This window comes from Mus caroli, unplaced genomic scaffold (assembly GCF_978045245.1).
Source record: "Mus caroli unplaced genomic scaffold, Mus_caroli_1 scaffold_5, whole genome shotgun sequence".
Classification (NCBI taxonomy): domain Eukaryota; kingdom Metazoa; phylum Chordata; class Mammalia; order Rodentia; family Muridae; genus Mus; species Mus caroli.
In genome coordinates, this window is record NW_028227260.1 from 36,700,274 (window position 1) to 36,724,262 (window position 23,989).

The 23,989-nt window shown below is 42.1% G+C and overlaps 1 protein-coding gene across 2 annotated transcripts; it reads right to left on the reverse strand.

The window, feature by feature from the left end:
- Positions 1–18,109: 18,109 nt before the first annotated feature.
- On the reverse strand, positions 18,110–23,930 carry Hnrnph2 (heterogeneous nuclear ribonucleoprotein H2). Of its 2 annotated transcripts, XM_021153003.2 has the most exons (4): positions 23,811–23,930; positions 22,389–22,459; positions 22,188–22,232; positions 18,110–20,316 (listed from the first exon to the last, which is right to left on the reverse strand). In XM_021153003.2, exon 4 carries the CDS (start codon positions 20,261–20,263, stop codon positions 18,914–18,916), a length of 1,350 nt encoding a protein of 449 aa, XP_021008662.1. In that variant the 5' UTR covers positions 20,264–20,316; positions 22,188–22,232; positions 22,389–22,459; positions 23,811–23,930; the 3' UTR covers positions 18,110–18,913. The 2 variants fall into 2 exon arrangements, with proteins under 2 accessions (XP_021008662.1, XP_021008661.1); XM_021153002.2 differs by lacking the exon at positions 22,188–22,232.
- Between the last annotated feature and the right edge of the window lie 59 nt (positions 23,931–23,989).

A 23,989-nucleotide genomic window follows, 5' to 3' on the forward strand; every position in this document is an offset into this window, starting at 1 on the left:
ACCATGCCTAGTACACAGCCTTTTTAAATTTATTTTATTTTACTGAATAAGCAGCCCTGGGTGGTTAGTTATTTGTTGCTTTTCTATTACAAAGTTGAAGATAGGAGTGGTGCCATCAAGAAGCACTTAGACTTAGTGGCAGGCCTAGCCTGTCTATCTTACCTTGTACAGATATACAAAGACATTGCAGAAACCTCCACAAATAAAATGTCTCGTGATTGTCTTTCTCCTCCAGACTTTACCAGATAGAAATGGCAGGCAGAGTCAACCAGAACACAGCGCCTATTTGTTTCCCACCTTGCTGACCCATTTTGGAAAGTATTTTATGCTGTACTATTTAGTTGACCTCAGAGTTGTCTAGTCCAGAGGATGTTCCATGGAAAGAGAACTGGCTGTTCGGTGTCCATCTTGGGTCTAGGGTTTATTTCCAAAGCTCACTGTTGACTTGCTTTTAAAAGAGAGAACTAATTTCTTGGCAGACAGTTGGTTGTATGACCAAAGCAGTATCCTCTATCTCTATTTATCACTTTTGTTTGGTTTTTCTGTCTATTTAACAAAGACGTGTCACCGGGCAGTGGTGGTGCACGTTTTAATCCCAGCACTTGGGAGGCAGAGGCAGGTGGATTTCTGAGTTTGTCGAGGCCAGCCTGGTCTACAAAGTGAGTTCCAGGACAGTCAGGGCTACACAGAGAAACCCTGTCTTGAAAAACAATAAATAAATAAATAAATAAATAAATAAATAAATAAAGAGGTGTCAATAGTCTAGTCTTTCTGTCTCAGTTCCATTGCAGTCAATGGTGTAGGTATTTTCCTGAAACTAAAACACCATTCAACTTAACCAAAGAACTAACCAATCCCCAAAGGGACCTAATCTCCAAACGAACCTTGGGTTCATGTTCTTTGGTGTTTTGTTTGCATGTATGTCTGTGTGAGGATGTTGGGACTGAAGTTACAGATGGTTGTGAGCTGTCAAGTGAATGCTAGGAATTGAACCCTGGTCCTCTGGAAGAGCAGCCAGTGCTCTTAACTGTTAAGCCACCTCTCTAGCCCCGTCTCTAAATGAACCTTTGATCCAATAGTAGTCACCCACCTACCCATCCGTTTGTTCATTCATTTCACAAAGATTTATGAGCTTTTGGACCAGGTGCAAGGTAGGTATCAAGTAGGGGTGAGGTGTGGGGACTTCAGAGTGGAACAGGATTTGTCTTTCCCAAATGAAAGCAAGTTCCCTCTAGGGACCTCTTATAAGTGAACAGCTTTATAGTTGGGGTAGAAAGGGAGGATAGTTTGAGAAGGAAGAAAAATATGTATTGAACATGGATTGTATCATATTCATGGGATCCTAAAAATCTCATTTGACAAAAGGATTGCTGATTCAGAGAACTGACTGCTCTTCTGAAGGTCCTGAGTTCAATTCCCTATGACCACATGGTGGCTCACAACCATCTGTAATGGGATCTGCTACACTCTTCTGGTGTGTGTGAAGACAGCTACAGTGTACTCATATGCATAGAAAAACAAAACAAAACAAACTGCAGGCAGCAGAATCTTAGGGACTCCTTTGACTAAGGCCGAGCTTTGTCTTCGTCCTCTCTATGCCTCTGATGGTGAAGATGGTATCTAGCCAAAGGTACCATCCTATCCAGCGTATGCTTATTGTCTCCCATGCTGTACGGATATCTTGTTAATGGTCAGGCTTGAACTTCTTGCCACTTTAAAGCTGCTATCAGGCTACAAACTGGGAGAATGAAAGGGTTGTGGCTCCCATCTTAGCATAAGGCATAGTGAAACAAGCACAAATAAATCCTTATAACCTAGGTTTAAACATGCACTCGTCTCTCAAATTATGTGTTCTGTACTGAGTTTTGATCATCATATTTTCTCTCCTTTATACACCATAACTCCCAGAAGTTCAAAGTATTTCCCAAACCACTGAAAAGCAGTTGAGGAACTGCCCATATCTGGTCTTTAAAAAGTTTACATAGCTAATTCCTTTAAGGCAGATAGCGAGATAGCCATTTTTCCTGGCTTTGTTAAGAGGTTGTATTGTTCTGATCTTTTAGTAGCACTGTGTTCTATAGCAATGTATGAAAACACAGGACTACAGAGAGATAAAAATGAATTAGAGGAAACTGCTGTTGACATCTGGACATATTTTTCTCTAGCTTGTAAAAAAAAAAAAAAAAAAAAAAAAAAAAACAACCAAATCTTGACTACACAATCTTAAATCTGTCTTTCAAAAAATTGGCATTTATAACACATGCTTTTGTACTGGCTAGTTTAATGTCACCTTAGCACAAGCTAATGTCATCAGAGACGAGAGAACACTAGTTAAGGAAAGGCCTTCGGGAGCATCTGTGTGAGTTTGAAGCCAGCCTGCTCTAAGTAGTGAGTTCAAAGACAGCCAGAGCTACATAGTGAGATCCTGTCTATGAAAGAGCAATAATAACAAAAGTGCCTCTATTAAGATTTGGCTGTAGGCAAGACTGTAGGACATTCTTAATTAGTGACTCATATGGATGTGCTTAGCCCATTGAGGGTAGTGCTCTGGGCATGTGGTCCTGGGTGCTACAAGAAATCAGGCTGAGTAAGACATAAGGAGCAAGCCAGTAAGCTGCACCCCTTCATGGCCTCTGCATCAGCTCCTGCCTCCAGGTCCCTGCCCTGTTTGAGTTCCTGTCCTGACTTCCTTTGATGATGAACAGTGCTGTGGAAGTGTAAGGCAAATACACCTTTTCCTCTCCACCTTGCTTTTGGTCATGATATTTCATCTCGGCAATAGTAACCCTAACTAACTATAGTAACTTAGTTACTATAGTAACTAAGACAGTGCTCATGTTTCAGTTAAATGTCTCATAAACATTTGCTTTTAACTTTGCATGGTTTCTCACTTATTGCCACAAGCAGGTTCAGTCAACAGCACCTTAGCCAGGAATATACCACTCTGACCATTCATTCCTGCCCTCTAGTCCCTGCCTCTAGAACAATCTGAATCAAATAGGGGCTCCCTATCTATTCCTTTATAACGGTTTCCTATACAATAAGAAGGCTTTTAAAATCACTTCTAGGAAAAGCATTTAATTTCCCTAAGCCCTAGCTTCCACATGGATCTCATGGATCTATAAAATACCACTTTCTTAGGCTGTCAGTAAAGGAGAAAATGCCAATAAAGCCATCCCAGTGTCTATATATGGAATCAGGCAAATCTCACACTTGCATGAGAAACGGCCTGAGTGAAGGAGAATGTGGACCGAATGGGCACACTGGGACAAAGCTTAGAACTACTGATTAATCATGTTAAGTTTGTTTGTTTGTTTGTGTTCATTTCGAGACAGTGTTATAATTTTTATTGTTTTTGTTGTTGTTGTTTTTCCGAGACAGGGTTTCTCTGTGTAGTCCTGGCTGTCCTGGAACTCACTCTGTAGACCAGGCTGGCCTCGAACTCACAAATCCGCCTGCCTCTGTCCTGTCTCCCAAGTGCTGGGATTAAAGGCGTGCATCACCACCGCCCAGCTTTTTATTGTTTTTATTCGTTATTTTTTTATTTGCATTTCAAATGTCATCTCCTTTCCCAGCCCTCCTTGCTTCTATGAGTGTATTCCACTACCCACTCACTCCAGGCAATCCTTTCATATGCAGCTCACACCAGACACACCTTGCCCTGGAGGCAGGTTACAAAGTAAGCCACTGTTAGGACCCTGGGAGGAGCCTAGCGGAATTGCCTGTAAACTAACACTTTGGAAGGAGAGGTAGGTGGATCTCTGTAAGTTCCAGGCCAGCCTGGTCCATAGACTCAAAACTCTGAGTCTTATGGTCTCTTGCCTGACCTGGATTTTAGGTAAATTAATTTCCTCCACAAAACAGAAACTATACATGTTCTCCATAGAACACTGGAAAATAGAAGGCAGGTATAGTGACACAGACCTGTATTGCTAGCACACAGATGGTAGAAACAAAAAAGTCATGAGTTTGAGTACAGCCTAGGCTACAGAGTTCCAGGCCACCCGGAGCTACATACAGAAACCCTGTCTCAAATAACAAGGATCCAGGAGGGGGCTCAAGAAGGTTTAGCAGATCAAGGTAATTGCCGTAAAGCTTGACCACCTTGCTTTTTATGCTTGAAAACCACACGGTGGAGAAACCAAATTGCTGTAACTTGTCTTCTGACTCTGACATGTGCCCCCTCCAATAAGTAAGTAAGTAAGTAAGTAAATAAATAAATAAATAAATAAATAAATAAATAAATGAGAAGTTTAAAAAACAAAATATAAACTGAACATGGTAGCACACTTCTTTAATCCCTGCATTCAGGAGGCAAAGGCAAACAGATTTCTCTGAGTTTGAAGAAGGCCTGGTCTATCTAGTGAGCTCTAGGATGGTCAGGGCTACATAGTGAGATGCTGTCTCAAAATAAATAGATAGATAGATAGATAGATAGATAAGTAGCTACATATAATTGGGCATGATGATGTACACCTATAATCCTAGCTCTTGAGAATTAGAGGCAGGAGGATGAGTACCAACTATAGAATGTGTTTTAAGCCAGCTGAAACCGAAAAACCCCGTCTCAAAAAATAAAGGGCCAGAAAAGAAAAATCTAAGGGAAAAATACAAAAAAATAAAAGAGAAGAAAATTAATCCTCCTCCAACAGAGCTCAAAATTTCTCTTTTCTTTCTGGGATTCAGCGTTGATTACTGGCTGCCTTGAGAGTGCAGAATCCTAGGTAGAGATTTTCTGGGAAATTAACTGAGCAGACTGTCAAGCATAAAATCAATTTGCAAATCCATGGAGATGCTCTCTATGGAAGAATCAGAGCTCACTATACTTTGAGGCTCAGCTCACACAGAGCCTCTAATCAGGCCCAGAAAGGCAAACAACTAGCAGCTTTTCCGAGCTTTCTTCCTACACAGCACAGGAGACAAAGGAACACAACCGTTTATTCTGCTCTGGCAACTCAGCTCGTGCCTATTAAGAGAAAAAAAAACTGCTTAGATTGCATCATAACGCATGCTGCGTTTATTCTTCTCTGGCAACTCAGTGTGTACCTAGTGGAAGAGGAAAAAAACTGTTTAGAACGCATTATAATAATGGGTGCTGTGTTCGTACAAAGGAATACGGTGCAGCCATTAAATGTGATTATGTAGACTTACATTTTACAATAGTAAAGTATGATCAGGACCTAATTTCAGGACATAGGTGCATTTAGTGGTCAAGATGATAGGTGTTGGAACAAGATAACCTGGATATGATGCTAGGCTGCAGATCTAGCTTTCTAACCTTAAACAAATGAGAGAGCTTTGCTATCCCTCCATTTTATCATCTTGAAAAGGAGGTAAAAACAATCTCCTGCTTATTAGGCTGCTTTGAAGATGAAATAAAATACCTTAACCCTTAGAAAAGCCCTTAGGAAAAGTAAAGTGTGGTTCACAGTAAATCTGCCATTGACAACCCGAAATGGGCCATCAGAGTTACCCAGTCAGTCGTCCACTTCTCTAGTCCTCCCACAAGCTGCACTCACCCCTCACCTCACTGAACCTTCTCCTTTGTCTTCAAAACCTCCAGCCACTGGCCATCATATTGTCTCTATGTGCAGTGCTTGGGAGCACACTCCATTTACATAAAAAAAGAACGGTTGTGCCCTGTCAGAAAAGAGCTCCCTCTCGGCTTCCCCGACGCAAGCATAAGCAGTCCAGCTGCTCAAGCCGCCTTGCGACTCTCAGTTATGACAAGGATCGCCCAGGCCTCCTACACATCACCTATATTTTAGGTCTCGAATCCTCCTTTTTCTTAGTAGCTGTACACTATCGCGTCATCCTTTTCTCTGCTCAGGTACTCACTCCCAACAAACGCTTAATTGTAATCTTTACACAGTCATAACATTTCTCCCAATTAAAAAGGGCTTCTCTTTAGCCCTTTAGAGGTGAAGAAGGACAATCAGGAGCGCTAGGTCATCTCTGCTTACTTAGTAGGTTGGAGGCCAGCCTTACATACATGAAATTCTGCAATAATAATAATAATAATAATAATAATAATAATAATAATAATAATAATATAACTCTTGACTCATCTCATTCCCGTTACACTATTACATTCCCTTTATGAGCATGATGCTTCAAATAATTGCCTATAATCATTTTTTTCTATTTTGTTGGGTATTCCTATCATCTAGCCATACCTCCGTACACTCCAGCCTAGATTTTTACCCATTATTTCATAAAAATAGATCTAGCACTGTGCATCGTATCTCACGCCTATAATCCCAGCACCAGAGACGGATTGCCGGAAGTGCAGGCAAACCTGGGCTACATAATAAACTCTAAGCCAGCTTGGACTATAGAGTAAGATTGTTTCTCAAAAAAAGAAGAAAGGAAGGAAGGAAGGAAGGGAGGGATGGAGGGAGGGAGAGAGGGAGAGAGAGAGGAGAGAGAGAGAGAGAGAGAGAGAGAGAGAGAGAGAGAGAGAGAGAAGGTGCTGGAGAGATGGCTCAGCAGTTAAGAGCACTGACTGCTCTTCCGAAGGTCCTGAGTTCAAATCCCAGCAACCACACGGTGGCTCACAACCATCTGTAATGGGATCCGATGCCCTCTTCTGGTGTGTCTGAAGACAGTGACAGTGTACTCATATAAATAAAATAAGTAAATCTTAAAGAAAAAGGAAGGGAGGGAGGAAGGAAGGAAGGAAGCTACCATGTACGCCCAGATACCAATCCTCCCCATTAGTGAGCAGAACACATTCATTCTAAGAACTCCCAAGGGGGTTAGGAGTTGTATGTCAGAAACCAACAGTGAAGACTGCCATTTGTCTTCTCTAAAACTTCTGTAAAAATCTAACTGCCAGCCGCGCGTGGTGGTGGTGGCGCACGCCTTTAATCCCAGCACTCGGGAGGCAGAGGCAGGTGGATTTCTGAGTTCCAGGCCAGCCTGGTCTACAAAGTGAGTTCCAGGACACCCAGGGATATACAGAGAAACCCTGTCTCGAAAAACAAAAAACAAACAAACAAAAATCTAACTGCCATTCTAACAGTGTTAAGGAGCAGGGGAGTTGGGTATGATAGTTCAAGGCCACCTTGGTCTACATAGTGAGTTCCAGGACAGCCAGGGCTACACCAAGAAGCCCTGTCTTGGAAAACCAAAGAATAAAAGAAGCATCAGGGGGATAAGAAGTATAAAGGCAATCTCAGCTGCAATAGTGAGTCTGAAGCTAGACTGGGCTACATAAATCATGTCTTGACAACAGTTAAATGAAAGCAATGGATGGTTCAAGGTCTCACTCTCTGCATAATGTCTGCACAGATGGAGTCCTGGAGCTGAAAGGGGGACTGGATACATCCTTTTACCCCTAACCTAGAAGTTATCTCCAATGGATAACCACTTGCCAATGAAAAGTGAGTTTTCTCCGAGAGAGTCTCACTGGGGAAAGGGTAGGCTGCACACTCAGTTATAAATGCTAACAGAAAACAAACTCAACAGAATGTTGGGAGGTTACTTGTTCCATAATGTCTATCAGGGCCCATCTCTCTCTACAGGTCCTTTGCATATATATTATGGCTTCCAGTTTAGTGTTTTAATGAGGTTTCTGAAGGTCTAAATGAGTCTATATACGTTTCACGTCCCCCTTTAGGGGACACATTTTCTTTAGTTTGTTTTGTCCTATTACAATGTGTTAGTTATTTTATTTTATCATTATCCCTCAGAATCCTGTTTATTTTCTAATGAGAGACAGAAAGGGAGTGGATCTGGATGGTAGGAAAGGTGAGAGGAACTTGGGGGAGTAGAGGGAAATGAAGTTGTAATCAGGACATATTGTATGAGGAAAGAAATCTACTTTTAATATAACCAATGATAATATAAGGGAGAGGGGAGAAAGTAATGGGTTCTGGGATTCCATAGCACAATGGGGCGAGTGTGGTCTGCAACAACCTATCACAGAGTTTGTAAAACAAAAACAAAAAACAAAAAACTGGAGAAATGGAGTTTGAAAGTACCAAACATAAGTAAAGGAATAGGAAATTAATTACCTTCATATACACATTATATACAAGTATTAAAAGGTCAATATATATGTACAATAGTAATAATAATAATAATTTATTAAAAAAGAGGTCATGGGTTGGGAAGATAGATCAATGGGTAAGCTTGCTGCACTTGCATATGGACCTGGGTTTGAATCCCCATAGCCCCCATAAAAGCGCAGTGCAGTAGGATCAGGTCTGTAACCCCTAAGAGGACCCAGACATGATGATACATCCCTTTAAGCCCACCACTCTAGAGTCAGAGGTAAGAGGATTTCTGAGAGTTTGGGATCATCCTGATCTATATAGTGAGTTCCAGGCTAATCAGTGCTACACGGTAATTCCCTAATCTCAGACAAACAAACAAAAATCCCTGATAGGGATTCGGACCCCTTCCCAATCCTTTCCCCACACTGTAGCCAGGGCTATTATTTTCAGAAAGCTTATCTGATTCATTGCCTACACTCCACAGGGTTTCCAATAGGTCTTATGATATGCACAAAACAACTTAAGCTAGTTTCTAATGCCTTGTCTGATCTGACCCTCCACATGGGCACAGCCTCAACTCCCAGTCCAATTCTCTCCCAACTGTCCATACATATTATTTAACGCCTTTTTACTCCATTCTATATTCAAACATATAGCCTGAACTCTTCCCATAGTTGGCAGGTCAATATTCACTTTCTTTCTTTCTTTCTTTCTTTCTTTCTTTCTTTCTTTCTTTCTTTCTTTCTTTCTTTCTTTCTTTCTAAGATTTATTTATTTATTTTATGTATATGAGTATACTATAGTTGTTTTGTCTTCAGACACACCAGAAGAAGGTGTCAGATCCCATTGTAGATGGTTGTGAGCCATCATGTGGTTTCTGGGATTTGAACTCAGGACCTTTGGAAGAGCAGTCAGTGCTCTTAACCACTGAGCCATCTCTCCAGCCCGATATTCACTTTCTTAGGCTCTATGCCAGAAGAGTCAATTCCCCCTTCTTTAATTTTAAAAAAGATTTATTTATTTTGTGCAGATAATTGTTTTGCCTGCATGTGTGTGTGCACATCACATGCATGCCTAGTGCCTATAGAGGCTGGAAGAGGTTATTGGGTTCTCTGGAACTGGAGATATGGCTATTTACTACAATAAAGATGCTGGGGACCAAACGCAGGTTCTCTGAGTTTGAGCACTAAGTGCTCTTCAAAACTGAGTCATCTCTCAAATGCCTCTTCCTTATGGGCTTTCTAGCACTATGTACCTTCTTCTACGGAGGACTTACACTCATTTCCATCACACACACACATAGCCTTTTGCTTTTTATTTGGCTCCCCGGTTGACTGTGGATTCATTGAGGGCAGAGACTTTGGAGGAGTTTTGCTCACTTATCCTTGGTACCTAGCACAGTGCCTGGCAACAAGTATGGGGTCTTTAAAAAAATTGTAGGCTCTAGATAGATGTCTGGCATCATATGCCATTAACCCCTAGAACCTGGGAGACAGAGGTAGGCACATGTCTGTGAGTTCAAGGTCACCCTGGTCTACATAGTGAGCTCTAGACCAGCCAGGACATCAGTGGAACCCCAAGACACTCTCTCTCTCTCTCTCTCTCTCTCTCTCCCTCTCCCTCTTTCTCTCCCTTTGTGTCTCTCTCTTTCACACACACACACACACACACACACACACACACACACACACACACACACACACACACAGTGTTCTTGCAGATTACCCAAATTAAGTTCCTAGAAGCCTCATCTGATGGCTCCCAACAGCTTATAAGTTCAGTTTCACAGGGGTTCCTCTGGCTTCCAAAGGCACCTGAAGTCATTTATACCCACATTCCCACCTCCATCTCACACATGCAATTAAATATAAAATAAATATGTTAGGACATTTTAAGTGTGTACTTTGACACATGTAAACTCTGGATGACCTGGTATTCACTATGTAGATCAGGCTGGCCTCAAATTCACAGACATTGATCCCTCTCTGCTTCCCAAGTTCTGAGCCTAAAGGTATGTGCCACCATGCCCTGCTAAACTAAATCTGTTAATAATAATTGTCCTCCATGAGGCCAGTCTATAGATTACGATAGTATAAGTATCTAGGAGTGTCTTTTTCCCAAAAGAAAGAGCTATATATTAGTTAAAAGTAGTAAAGCTATGAACTGGAAAATAGTTCAGTGAGCAAGACTAATTACTATGCAAGCATGAGAATTTGAGTTTGGATTCCCAGAACCCACGTTACAAAAAGGCAGGCATGGCTGCATAATTGCTGGCCAGCCAACCTAACTGAAGAGAAATGATGAACCCCAAGTTCAGTGAGAGAATCTGTCTTGAGAGAATGGAACATAGGAGGACTCACTCAACAATGCTGGCCTTCTTGGGCACAAAAGAAAAAACACTAAAGTTAAATTTTTAATAGCTTTTAATAATCATTTTATAAGTAAAGGGTAATTTGCCTGTATGCATGTCTGTGTAACATGTGTGTCCAGTTCCCAGGAAGGCCAGAAGAGGGCGACATATCCCATGGAGTTACTTTGGGAGCAATCATGTGGGTTCTGGGAATTGAACCCAAGTCTTCTGGCAAAGCAACTTGGTCTCTCTTTTTGTTTTGTTTTGTTTTGTTTTTTGAGACAGGGTTTCTCTGTGTAGCCCTGACTGTCCTGGAACTCATTCTGTAGACCAGGCTGGCCTCAAACTCAGAAATCTACCTGCCTCTGCCTCCCAAGTGCTGGGATTAAAGGCGTGTACCACCACTGCCCCTGGCAACTTGGTCTCTTAATCACTGAGCGATCTCTCTCCACTCCCTAGATAGGTTTTTGAGTACAAACTCCTATAATAAAGGAAAAGGGATATTTCAATATAGAACAACTCGATTCCAAATATAACAACAATAGCATAGATTTACAGCCAAGGAGCTGAGTGAGGGTGTTGGTAGCTGGAGACCTCTTGGTGAAGGAAAGGAGGATCCTTATTAAAACAGTCCTTTGTAAATTGACAGACTTGGTCAAACCATCACTACAATGGAAGTTTTAGGACATTCTTATTACCTCTAAAAAAAAGCTTCATGTCCATTATCCCTCAGTCTCCATCCAACAGGAAAGTTTTGGAAGTCATCACATTTAATGAATACTGGCCTATGATGGGTCAACAACAAACAAACAATAAATAAATAAGCAACAACCCAACATGCCTAAGTTGGGAAAAGTACTAGGCCCCCACACCACCAACATGGGGAGGAGTACAGCTTAACAGGAAAAATTTAAAAAATACACGTCAAGGGCTAGAGAGATGCAGTGGTTAAGAGCACTGATTCTTCTAAAGGTCCTGAGTTCAATTCTCAGCAGTGGCTCACAACCACCCGTAATGAGATTTGATGCCCTCTTTGTGTCTGAAGACAGCTACAGTGTACTCATATAAATAAGATAAATCTTTAAGAAACACACGCGCACACACACACACACAAACACACATGTCATATAATTTGAAAATGGTAAGTGCTCGGTTTATTTGTTCAAAAAGATTTAGACAACAGAAATCTGTATGGATCACTACCCTACATGTAGCACAGGGCTGAAATGTAGATTTTGGAAGCAGGAGGCAGGAGACTGTGTGTTTAAGGTCCTGTTGAGCTACCACAGTTCAGACAAAGCAAAGCAAAATGGGAGCAAGTAAGTGTGAACTAAAAAGGGAGGGGTGGGCAGAAGAAACATGCTTTTAGGATTTTGCTACGTAGGAAAAAAATATCTAAAAGAAGAAAAGGAAAGAACAATGGGTAGAAAAATGAAAACAACCAGCATGTTTTCAGAACTTGTAAAAGTTCCAATATGGTGTTGTGACAGTTGTCCTTGATCCCATCATCAATAGGAGATTCAAGAACAGAAGGAAAAAGATTAATCACAAGCCATAAACCTTGGATCAACACTCAACTGAAAATAAACTTGTATTCTGCTGCTTCTTGCAAGCCAAGACAGGAGCGCCATGTAGGGTAATGTGACACCTTCTAGAGGAGGTAGCTGCAGTGCCCCCTCCCACCCACTCCCGAGAGCTGCCCTGAGTGCAGGGAGTCCCTGCTTGAAGGGTCAGACTGGGGAACCAATGAGCCTCCGAGAACCCTGGGGAGGGTGGCGGTCCAGTCTTCCCTGTCTTTGGTTATGCTGCATTTTGGCCTGCTTTCCCGCCCTGCTTGGGGGAGCGGGAGGGGTCTGAGAAGGCGGGAGAGATAGCCTGGGCTTTCCAGATGCTTAGCAATAGCTAACAAAAGTGGTATTTATTCCCTCCCCTAGCTCTGCAGACACCTTCCGCATCTTCCTTCCCTCACCACCATCTGCCATTCATCAGTCTTGACCACTCCCCCATTTGCTTCGGTGACCCGGTACCAGCCCCCACCCGGCTTTAGCCGCCATTTCCTGGCAGCCTTTTCCCAACTCCGTCCCTGAAGTGGAATGTGCTGGGGGGAGTGGATTGTTTAAGGGCCTCCAGCCATCTGGAAAGAGAGGAAGAGATGGGATTCCTGCCAAATTCTCTCGACCCTCCCGAGCCCAGCCCCGCACCCCTCTGCTTATTGTGAGCTCCCTAGTGAGGACCAGAGAGAGAAAGAGAAGGCTGAGAGTGGTTCCAGCATTGTTCAGGAATATCCTCACCCACAAGTTCCCAGGAACCGCTACACAATCCCACGTGGAACCCAGACACGTCCTTCACTCCCCCACCCACATTATTTCCTGCTTTCCTTCAGCCCAAGTTTCTTTCCCCAAGATAGTTGAGTCCCTGAGACTCAGTTTCCGCGTCTCTAAAGTGGAGATGTCAATGAAACCTAACAGCATCCGGTATATGAGAAACAGATCAAGCACAAAGGGTAGCAGCAAGAGGAAGGAGAGTAAAAAGGATGCTGGAAAAAGGGTCCTGGCAATATCCAATTTTATTTTAAAAGGGTTAGGTCAGCGGTTTTGTCCATCATAGGCAAGGTCCCAGGTTCAATCTTCAGTTTCCCTCAACCTCGAAAGGAAGGAAGGAAGGAAGGAAGGAAGGAAGGAAGGAAGGAAGGAAGGAAGGAAGGAAGGAAGGAAGGGAGGGAGGGAGGAAGGGACGGAGGGAGGGAGGGAGGGAGGGAGGGAGGGAGGGAGGAAGGAAGGAAGGAAGGAAGGAAGGAAGGAAGGAAGGAAGGAAGGAAGGAAGGAAGGAAGGAAGGAAGGAAGAAAATAGAAGTAACAGCTAGGTGTCTGGGCTGGAGACATGGTTCAGTCGTTGAGAGTACCGACTGCTCTTCTTAAGGTCCTGAGTTCAAATCCCAAAACCACATGGGTGGCTCACAACTGTCCGTAACGAGATCTGACTCCTTCTTCTGAGGTGTCAGAAGACAGCTACAGTGTATTTACATATAATAAATAAATAAATCTTTTTAAAAAAGCTAGACGTCTTAACAGGTTGGCCAAACAGAGCATTATAAATAGATAAATGGGACACCCACTCAACAGAGCACCAGTTAGCCGGCTGGCTTTTCAGAAAAAAAAAAGTAAAATGTCCTTTTCTTCTATCTCCTTTCTAAGTATGCTAACAAATTGGCCTTCATTCTTTCTCTAACTCAAATAGTATGACTTCTCTTTCCTCCGTCTTCCCATTCCTGGAAGCTACCAAGATTTATAGCTTGCTACCCTCGGATTTTTCTTTTCGACTCTAATAAAACTGTCCTCAAGCTTAGGGTGGGGCTGGAGAAAGCAGAGTGTCTGTTGGTTAGGGACACTGGCTTCTCTCCTAGAGGACCCAGGCTCTGTTTCTAGCATCCACAGGATGGCCTGTTCTAGTCCCCTCCCCTCTGGCTTCCACTGCTCAAGTGATGCACAGATAAACACACAGGTGACTCCCCACCCATATACATAAAAGAATTCTATGTTAATGTGCAGAAAAGAAGGAAGGGAGGGAAAGAAAGGGGATAAGCAGTTAGGACCACACCATTCACAAGACTGAACTGTAGTCAGTGTGGGACCAGGTTACAAAAGGGCTCTCATGACACTCAGCCCGGTACTTGGCAAATAAGTGGACATCACCAATTGTGTGGCAATTTCTCTCAAGACCCATTTTGGAAAAAAAAAATATCATTTTTACTGATAGCATTAAAAATTCCTCTTAGGGCTGGAGAGATGGCTCAGCAATTAAGAGCACTGGCTTGTTCATCCAGAGATCCTGAGTTCAATTCCCAACAACCACATGATGGCTCACAACCATGTGTAATGGGATCTGATGCCCTCTTCTGGCATGCAGATGTTCATGGAGACAGAGCACTCATATACATTAAATAAATAAATGCTTTTTAAAGATTTATTTATTTATTATATGTAAGTATACTAGCTGTCTTCAGACACCCAGAAGAGGGCATCAGATCCCATTACGGTTAGACGGATGGTCATGAACCACCATGTGGTTGCTGGGATAAGAACTCAGGACCTTCGGAAGAGCAGTCAGTGCTCTTAAGCGCTGAGCCATCTCTCCAGCTTCAAATAAATCCTTTTTTTTTAATTCCTCTTGATGGAAATGGTGTTTGATTTATAAATAAATTTGACATCACTTTTTCTTACACTTTTTCTTGCTAGGGGATGAGCCAACAGTCTTCTGTGGTTACAATATCATTGTCTATTTGGTTACCTATTTTAGGGTCAGATTCATTAATTTCGGAATGGATGAATGAACTGGTGGCTTAAAGAACCCACATATGCCGGGCGTGGTGGCGCACGCCTTTAATCCCAGCACTCGGGAGGCAGAGGCAGGCGGATTTCTGAGTTCGAGGCCAGCCTGGTCTACAGAGTGAGTTCCAGGACAGCCAAGGCTACACAGAGAAACCCTGTCTCGAAAAAAAAAAAAAAAACAAAAACAAAAACAAAAACAAAAAACAAACAAACAAAAAAGAACCCACATATAAGTAAGCACATTAGCAGAATACATGACATACTTATTAAAACGCAGCTTGTTGGGAGTTTTTCAATCATTCCAATCCACCTGGGCTGAAAAGCCTCATTCTTAAGGAAGCCTGAGGTTGTGCTGTTGCTGCTCCACAAACCACACCAGCACACTGACACAAGCTATTATGGGAACAATTTTAGGCCATGATTATTGTACCATACAACTTTTTGCTGCTCTTGCCAAGTAGCTTGACTCAATGGAGTGGAACGTCCATTTTAGCTTCTGTAACACTCCCCTGGGTAACTTTTATGCTGGGTCACTAGCAGTGGTGTGTGTTTGTGTCGGGCACTGGGGGGACGACCTGTAGACAAGTATACTATTCAAGGATCAGTGTTGGTGCCCTGATGGGTACTATTATCCTGACCACGTTTGTTCTCCAGGTTCCTGCCTTTGACTGTTCTCCACAGCCTGAGTTTCTTACTATTTTCTTGGGAGTAGGGGATACACATGAGAGGAAACTGGTCAGAGGACAACTTGCTGAGCTCCGTCGTCAGTTATCGGTGTAGGTCTCTTTGGTGTGGGTCCCCAGGGATCAAACATTGAGAGGCACAGCAGGCAGAAAGCACCTTTACCTGCTGAGCTGTCTTGCTGGCCCCATTTTAATGGCGCAAAGAGCATTCTAGCATCTCCGGGTTCAGCTTTCCTTTTTGGGGACTTGGTGACATCTAGTGGCTAACTGGAGCTTTTTCACTAATACTTGTAGAAACTTCTGGAAAAATTACTCAGCACCGTGGAAAGCAAAAATACCTTGAATTTATTTTCTTCTCTGAGAAAGGGTTCTAAAATGTGCTTAGGAGAAAAGGACAGTGATTGGTGCAACGACATAAAAGTCAAAGTGGATGGCCTACTCTCCTGTCAACTGTAATAGAAATTAGAAACAATGTGAAAATCAACCAACCAACCAAAAATATTAAATAGAAACAATTAGTGAATCTGAAACCTCAGTATCCCCGAGTACAAATTAATATGAAGTTGTCATCTGTATCCTATATCACAGGGCATTTCTACACATGTCAGAGCATAGACAGCTCAAAGACAACGATCAGTTCCTGACCAGTCATATATCCAGAAATATGTGTTTAGTGTGCAGCTTTTACTAATCTGAGGGTGTCCATGCTAACCACTAGGATACAGACATGTGAGGTACCAGAAGACAAGTGCCGCAGGTGCTCAAAATACTCATGGGAGGTGCATGGTTTGGTAAACAATCAACTATGGCTTGTACATCACAAGAAATGTTGAGCTACTTGCTAAGGATGAGGACAGGAGATCATAAATACAGCTATTTCTTAACAGTTCCTTTTAGGGTTAAACCTTTAGCAGAGAGAGAATCCTACGGTGTTTTTAAAATGTGGTCCTAAGTACGCTTGGCACAGTATTCTGCATCCTCTCAGATCTTTCCCAAACCAGGGACCAGCAGTCAATGTCTTTAAATATGTTCCAGTGACACTACAATAGCAAGAGGACCAGTGGCTCACAAGCTTTAGATGTCTGAAAACCCTAAAAACCAAGGGCTGGAGAGACGACTCAACCGTTAAGAGCACTGACTGCTCTTCCAGAGGTCCTGAGTTCAATTCCCAACAACCACATGGTGACTCACAACCATCTGTTATGGAATCCGGTGCGCTCTTCTGGTGTCTCTGAAGACAGCTACAGTGTGCTCCTATAAATAAAACTAATTGAATCTTCTTCTAAAAAAGTTTTATCAAATAATTTGTTTAGAATGGGTTTTTTCCTATAGCCTGCTTTATTTTTTTCTAGTAAAGGCATAGTATCATTTATGGTAACATGAAAGCAATTATTTGCTTTCTTTCTCTTTGGATTTGGGGAATGTTGTCTTGATAAAGCACAGTCTCCAAGAATTCTGTAGAGATAGTTTAAAAACAAACCTTTAGGAAATCAAACATAGAGCTGGGTAGCAGTGGAGGCAGGAAGATCTTTTGAGTTTGAAGCCAGCCTGGTCTACAGACTCCAGGACAGCCAGGGCTACACAGAAAAATACTCTAAATAAACATCGCAGGGATGGAGAGGCATCTTAATGGGTAAGAGTGCTTGCTGTGGCCAGGTGGTAGCAACACGTGCCTTTAATCCTAGCACTCTTAGGTGTTTTATCTGCATTCCTGTCTGTGTGAGGGTGCTAGATCCCCTAGAACTCCAGTTCCAGGTGTGAGCTGCCACGTGGGTACTGGGAATTGAACCTGGATCCTCTCTCTGGAAAGCAGCCAGTGCTCTTAACCGTTGAGCCATCTCTCCAGCCCTAATCCCAGTACTCTTAATTCCAGCACTGGGGAGGCAGGGGTAGGTGGATCTTTGTGAGTTCAAGGCCAGCAAAAGAAATAAAGAAGGAAGGAAGAAGGGAAGAGAGAAAGAAGGAAAGAAAAAGAGAGAGGAAAACTGAAAGAGTGAAAGGAAAGAAGGAAGGAAGGAAGGAAGAAAATAGGCCAGGCATGGTGATGTACACTTTTAATCTAAGCACTCAGGAACCTGAGGCAGGTGACTCTGTGTGAGGCCAAGGCCAGCCTGGTTCAGCCTGGTCTACAGAGAGTTCTAGGACACCCAGAACGACATAGATCCTGTCTCAAAGCATAGTAAACAAACAAAAATGAATGCTTGTTGAGCAAGCACGACAAGCTGAGATCACATCTTCAGCAGCCATGTAACAACCCAGCCATGGTCACCCACAAAGTGTGACCCAGTAAGATCAGTGTGACTATAACCCCAGTGCAGTGTACAGCAGTGGCAGATCACTGGGACTTCCTGGCTGCCAGACTAGTTGCAGGCTCAGTGAAAGACCCCATTACCACCAAGACAATAAGGCAGGGTATTTAGAAAAGGAGATCCAATATTGTTCTCTACCCTCTAGCAACACACAATCAAAATTTAGGCTATGAATATAGCTCTGTTGGTACAGTTCATGTCTTGTATGCAAGCAGCCCTGGGTTTGTTCTCCACCACTGCATAAACTGGACAGTGACGGATGACTGCAATTCTAATACTTAGGAAGTAGAGGCAGGAGGATCAAACCTTGAGTCATTCATAGCCTGGAATATTTGAGAAAAAAAAATTAAAATTTCAACAGCAGAGAACTTTAAAAGCCAGTTACTATGTGTCCATATAATAGAACATGATTTAAAAAAGAAAATCAAACTATGCCAGATTTTTCCAGTTTTTAAAAGGAAGATTTATTTAACAAGTTTCACTTAGTACAATACATCTAAATGGAATTCACAATACAAGGTAAGGTTTAAATCAAAGCCCCAGAATTCCATACAAATAACATGACCAAACTCCTAATGTATTGGTATCACATCTCAAAATTGTCCCGGATCTTTAAAAAAAAAAAAAAAAGTGAAAGTGTACACTCACGTGCCTTACAGGATATTAAACCAAAAAGCTAGAATTAACAAACATGCCAAATGTTGTCACTTTGAATCATAGACACAGCTCCTATATATTTTTTTTTACAGAAAAGCATGTTTCTCAACATGCATCTGAAGTTTTCGATGTATTGCGGTATAAGAGCAACATTTAACGTAAGTGAATCTGCTTTAAACCTAAATGTGCTTGCTGCTTAAGTTCACTCCTACACCATAACTAACTTGAGGAAAGCTGAAAGGGGATTTGACAGTTATGGTCAATACTGAACTTGTTATTACATCCTAGATGAATATTTTCAGTGTTCAAAATTGCTGAGCTTAAAGTTTGAAAACAATCTTAACTTTCACTTTACAGTAAGCATGAATCACAAGCTTGTAATGCGAAACTGTTAAAACTTAAATTTTTGTTCTTTTTTTTAAAAAAAAAAAAAAAGGAAAAAGAAGAAAGAAAGAAGCTGACCAATAGTGATCAGAAGCAGTTGTACTTCCCATTTACCAATCATACTGGATATGAAGACACCCTCCCTACTCTATCCAGTTCCTATAAAGGTTGCTGTAGATGCTATTGGATGGTCCCTTGCTTCCTAAGCAAGGTTTGACTGATAGTCACTTGAGTTTTCCTGAAGAACTTGGTCATATCCACTCATGCTGCTCTGACCACCATAACCCCCTCCGTAGCCACCACTCAGCTGCTGGCTGGCCGGACCTCCGTAACTAGACTGGTTGGATAAACCCATCCCTCCCATCATCTGGCTACCGTAAGCACCACCACTTGCCCCTGCTGTAGAATTCAAAAAGAGCTCTACATAGCTATGATCATAAGCTCCTCCACTTGTCCCTGCGGTAGAATTCAAGAAGAGCTCCACATATCTGTGTTGCATATTTGCTTTATCTTTTGCCATAGCTGCCACAGCGTCTTCATGAGTAGCAAACTCAACATCTGCCTCACCAGTAACTCTTCCATCAGGTCCTATTTCAATGTGCACTCTCATGGGATTAAGAGGTGAGAAAAAATTGTAAATATCATTCTCAGTGGCTCTGTATGGTAATCCCCTCATATGTACACAGTGCCCGGTGGTGCTCTGGAAACTGGACCCACCATCTCCATATCTATGATCAGACATTCCTGAGAAACAGTAGTTTAGGTCTCTTCCAAATCTATCAGACCCAAAACCATACCCGTCATTATAACCTCCATAGTCATCATAGCCTCCATACCCTCCACCATAGGCACCCCGCCTCATTCTTTCAAACCCGGCTCCTCTGCCAATGCTATTATACCCTCTTCCAGCCCCTGGCCTATCATAAGGACCCGGGCGCTGCATAGTCATGAGCTTTCTAGGTGGATCATAGTGGGTTCGGACTTCAGCTCGGCTACTCTTGAAGATTTCGATGTACCTATGCCCTATTCTTTCCTTGTGTTTCTTTAAGGCCTTCTCAGCTATCTCCTGTGAAGCAAACTGCACAAAAGCTTCCCCTGTGCTCCGCCCCTGAAAGTCCACTGGCAGTGTCATCCCATTTGGCACAATTTCCAACCCTGAAAAGAACTGAACAATTTCTTCCTTGCTACAGCCAAATGGGAGTCCTCTGAGTCGTACAAAACCATCATTGGCAGTATCAGGACTATTTGGACCTGTATGCTTTAACACCCAATCCATTTCAACACTGTTGGATTTGAATACTTCAACATATCTGTGTCCCATGGTTTCTCTGTCTTTCTTTAAAGCCAATTTCACTTCATCTTCAGATTCAAGTTCGACAAATGCTTCACCACTCGGTCTGCCTTCTCTGGTGTAGATGAAACGAACACCTGATGTGCCATTTTGGATTTTGCAATCAGAGAAGAAGCGCATCACTTCCTCGGCTGAGCAGGACCAGGGTAGGCCCCTGACCTTCACCACGAACCCCTCCCTGCCCTCTGTGCTCAGCATCATGGTGACTGATGGACTCTTGGTGGCAAGCTTGGCTCAATGCAAATTCAATGTGGCTTTAAAAAAATTAGAAAACTATTGTCATGAAAAAGTATATATAATATAGTAAGAGAAACAAAGAAAACTATTATTTTACAAGTTCACATCAGTAAGTTTTTCAAAGGAGCCATATGAGCAAAGACTGCATAAAACTTTTAATCCATTCACTTAGGGAGTGCTTATACCATTTCTCTTATGTATCAGGTCTAATTAACAGTGGTTATTTCTGGGTAGCAGTACTATAGGAATTTTTCTGTTTCCATGGATACTTTTTTCCTTTAGATAATTTTGAATATTCTAAATTTTCTGCACTGAGCCAATGTATTAACATCACAGAGAGAAAATTAAAACTAAATATAACAAAGTACAACTATATTCCATTATAGAAAAATGAAAATATTCTTTAAATCAAAAGACAAACAAAACTCATGAGACAATACAACAAATCCATTAAATAGCCTAAGAGTATAAAGAATGAATGCAAGTCAATAAAATACAGAAGTATTAAAGCCTAAGAGATAAATGGAAGACATTAATATACATTTAAACAAGTTTTAGGAGCCAGCTTCAGTCCACAGTTCTGCCATGGACGAATCACAGTTCTACAGGAGAACTATGTGTCCTCGCTAAAGTGCAGATCCATAGACTACATAGAAGGCAAGTTCATAGAAGGATTGGTTGATTACGTGTATCAACGGGAGACACAAGGGTTAATTGAAACAAACTATTCTGATTGTGTTCCAGGGTCCAGAAACTATAAAGACTTTTAATGAAGCACAAAGTGGAAGGGGAAAGAACTCCAAAGACAAGACTCACGAAAGAGAGCAGCTCCTGAGCGTTCTAGTTAATGTAAGTAGACTAGACTCTTGCTTGCTTCACAAGCACAATGATTGAGTATTCACGTTACATTGTGACACATACCTCCCCCAAACCTTAAGGAATGTAGCATTCAAACAGAAGGAAAGGAGGACTAGGTGAAATGAACAAATTTCAAAGTGACCCACTGAGGAGCTTGCTTAAGAGCACTGGCTGCTCCTCCAGAGGCCCTGAGTTCAATTCCCAGCAACCACATGGGCTCATGATCATTCATCAATGGGATCCAATGCCCTGTTCTGTCTGATACCCTCTTCTGTCATGCAGGCTGCATACATGCAGAACACTCAAATAAACAAATAAATCTTTTTAAAAAAATGACCCACTGAGATGTGTGTGTCGGCATGGACCTTTAATCTCAGCACTCTGGAAACAGAGGCAGGAGGGCCTGAGTTTGAGGCCAGCATGCCCGACAGAGGGAGGAGTTCCAGGTCAGTCAAGGATGCATAGTTGAGACTCCCATCCCAAAAAACGAACAATCACAACAAAGGAGGATACAGGACTGCAGGCAACTAAGGAATGCTGATAGTGGAGCGCTATGTCTTCCCCAGAGCAAAGCACACCAATTGGTTACCTAATAGCAAATGATCAGGCCTCAAAGCGTGCACAGATATGCTGAGCAGCTGGTATTTATGTCTTAGGAACACACAGACACACACACATGTAATTGAGAAAAAGAGGCCAAGAATTTAAAAGAGAGCAATGTGGAGAGGTGATTAAGCATGGGAAGGTTTGGAGTGAGGGTAAAGGAAAGCCGTAATGCTCCGATTATAACTTCAATAACAAATTTAAATGCAGAGGTGAAAGGAGCGTGCGTATAGGGAAAAAGTCTGGGACATGTTCAAACTTCATTCAAAATGAAATTGAAAATAAACATTTTAACCACCCATCAAAAATAGTGGATATTCAACAGTGACAATAAGTCAACATTACGGACAGTTCACAAACTAGAGTTCACCAGAAGAATTAAAAGCTGCACTATTCTGGGAGAACATGTTGGTAATATTTACCACACCTTCTGACAGAAAATCCACTTCAGGTATGTGCCTTAAGGAATTATCTGAAATTAAGAGCAGGACTTATTGAACTATGTAGTATTCGAAAGGCATTTTATGAAGAAAAGTGGAACATTATACATTTAATATAAAGTTATAAAATTTTAAATGACTCAAGATTATTCATCTCAATTATGTTAAAAAAATAATAATTCACATACCCTTTGACCCTGTTAGAGTTTCTTCCAGGTATCTGGTCGACAGAAATACTTTAAAAATGTTTGCTGCAGGACTGTAATGGTAAAAAACAAATCAGAAGACTAAATGGTCATCAACAGAAATGGATGAAATATATTTCTACCTTAAATGGAGTTCTATGCAATTACTGACTAAGCAATCTGCCCCTACCTGGAGAGATTTCCAAAATAAATTGAATGAATGATCATCCATAGTATAATCCTAACTCTATTAAAATGTTCAAAAATGTTAACGAAATGTTTCATTGTGTGAGAGACGATCTGAAAGTAGCTTTGCAATAAGATAAACTATAAGAACAAATGGAGCCCAAGGGAATGAATGCCATTTACCCTTTAATACTAGACAACTTCAATTTTTTTTTTTAATTCTTTAAGCTCACTGTATTGGGACAAAAATAATCTTAGAACAAAAACATAAGCATGGAAAATATGACAAAAATTTAAAAAAAAACTTTTTTATGTGTGCAGGAATGGGGATCAGACATCAAATGTAAACAATGGCTATTGAGTTTATGGTCTATTTTTTAATTTTATTTTGTGCAGGCTTAACGGTCTGCTTAAAGAATGATTTGACACAACACCCCAGAGACGATGGTGATTTCTACAGCATTCTGTCTCAATAGGTCCTCCCTAGTGGTTGAGAGGTTTGGCTTCCTTACGTTTCCTGAGAAGGCCACCAGGATTCTGTTACCTAACGTAGTAACCAAAATTTATGAGTTAAGCATCCGTGTACTTATACCCGTGTTACAGCACACTTTTGGTAACTGTAATAAGAGTTGGGTAGTGCTGAACTGTGTCCCTTTTAAACGAATTTATTACTTTTCGAACGACCAAAATTCAACTCGTAGATCGTGATAAGCAGAAAAACAAACGTTCAAATAATTAAGTGAAAGCATTTATTGGGCGCCTCTCGAGCACGCATCACTTGCCCAACTCATACTTTCAAGGATGGAATTCCCTCGGGACCCCTCACGACCATCCGGCAGTTTGAATAGTTGAGCGCATGAATGGATGGAGCGGTACTCAGACCGCGGGTCTCACTCTGTTGTTTATTTTTCTTTCTTTTCTTTTTTTCCCCTAACTCCGGACCGACCGTGTTTGAAACGCTTTTCATCTTACGGGTCCCTCTTGCGGGCAGAGGGGGAAAAGTCCCCCGAGATCCAGCCAAAGGAACTGATTTACAAAAACACGCACACAGTCACGACCGTCCACCATTTCCCCACCAGACGCAGCGCAGGCCGCTTCCCGGCACTCGGGGAGGGGGAGGGGGGAGGAGGACGGGGTTTGGGGGGGGAGTCGAGCACGAAAAGGCGGAGGCGACCCCGGACCCGACTTTGCTCTTCCTTATCACCACCCGGGGTCCCCAGTTCCCACCCGCACACCAACCTCCAACGAGACCCGGGGATTTTCCTTCTTCTTCCCTCAAACGGCTTTAGCGAGACGATAGACGACGACCAGAACTACTTCTGCTCACGTAAGCGATTGATCACGTGAGCATCTACGTCATGTGAGATCTCGGTCACGTGAGCAACTCTCGGCTTAAACTCGGGATCACTGAGATGCCG

Coding starts and splice junctions, on each gene's coding strand:
- Hnrnph2 (XM_021153002.2), bottom strand. CDS start 20,263: ATGATGCTGAGCACAGAGGGCAGGGAGGGGTTCGTGGTGAAGGTCAGG.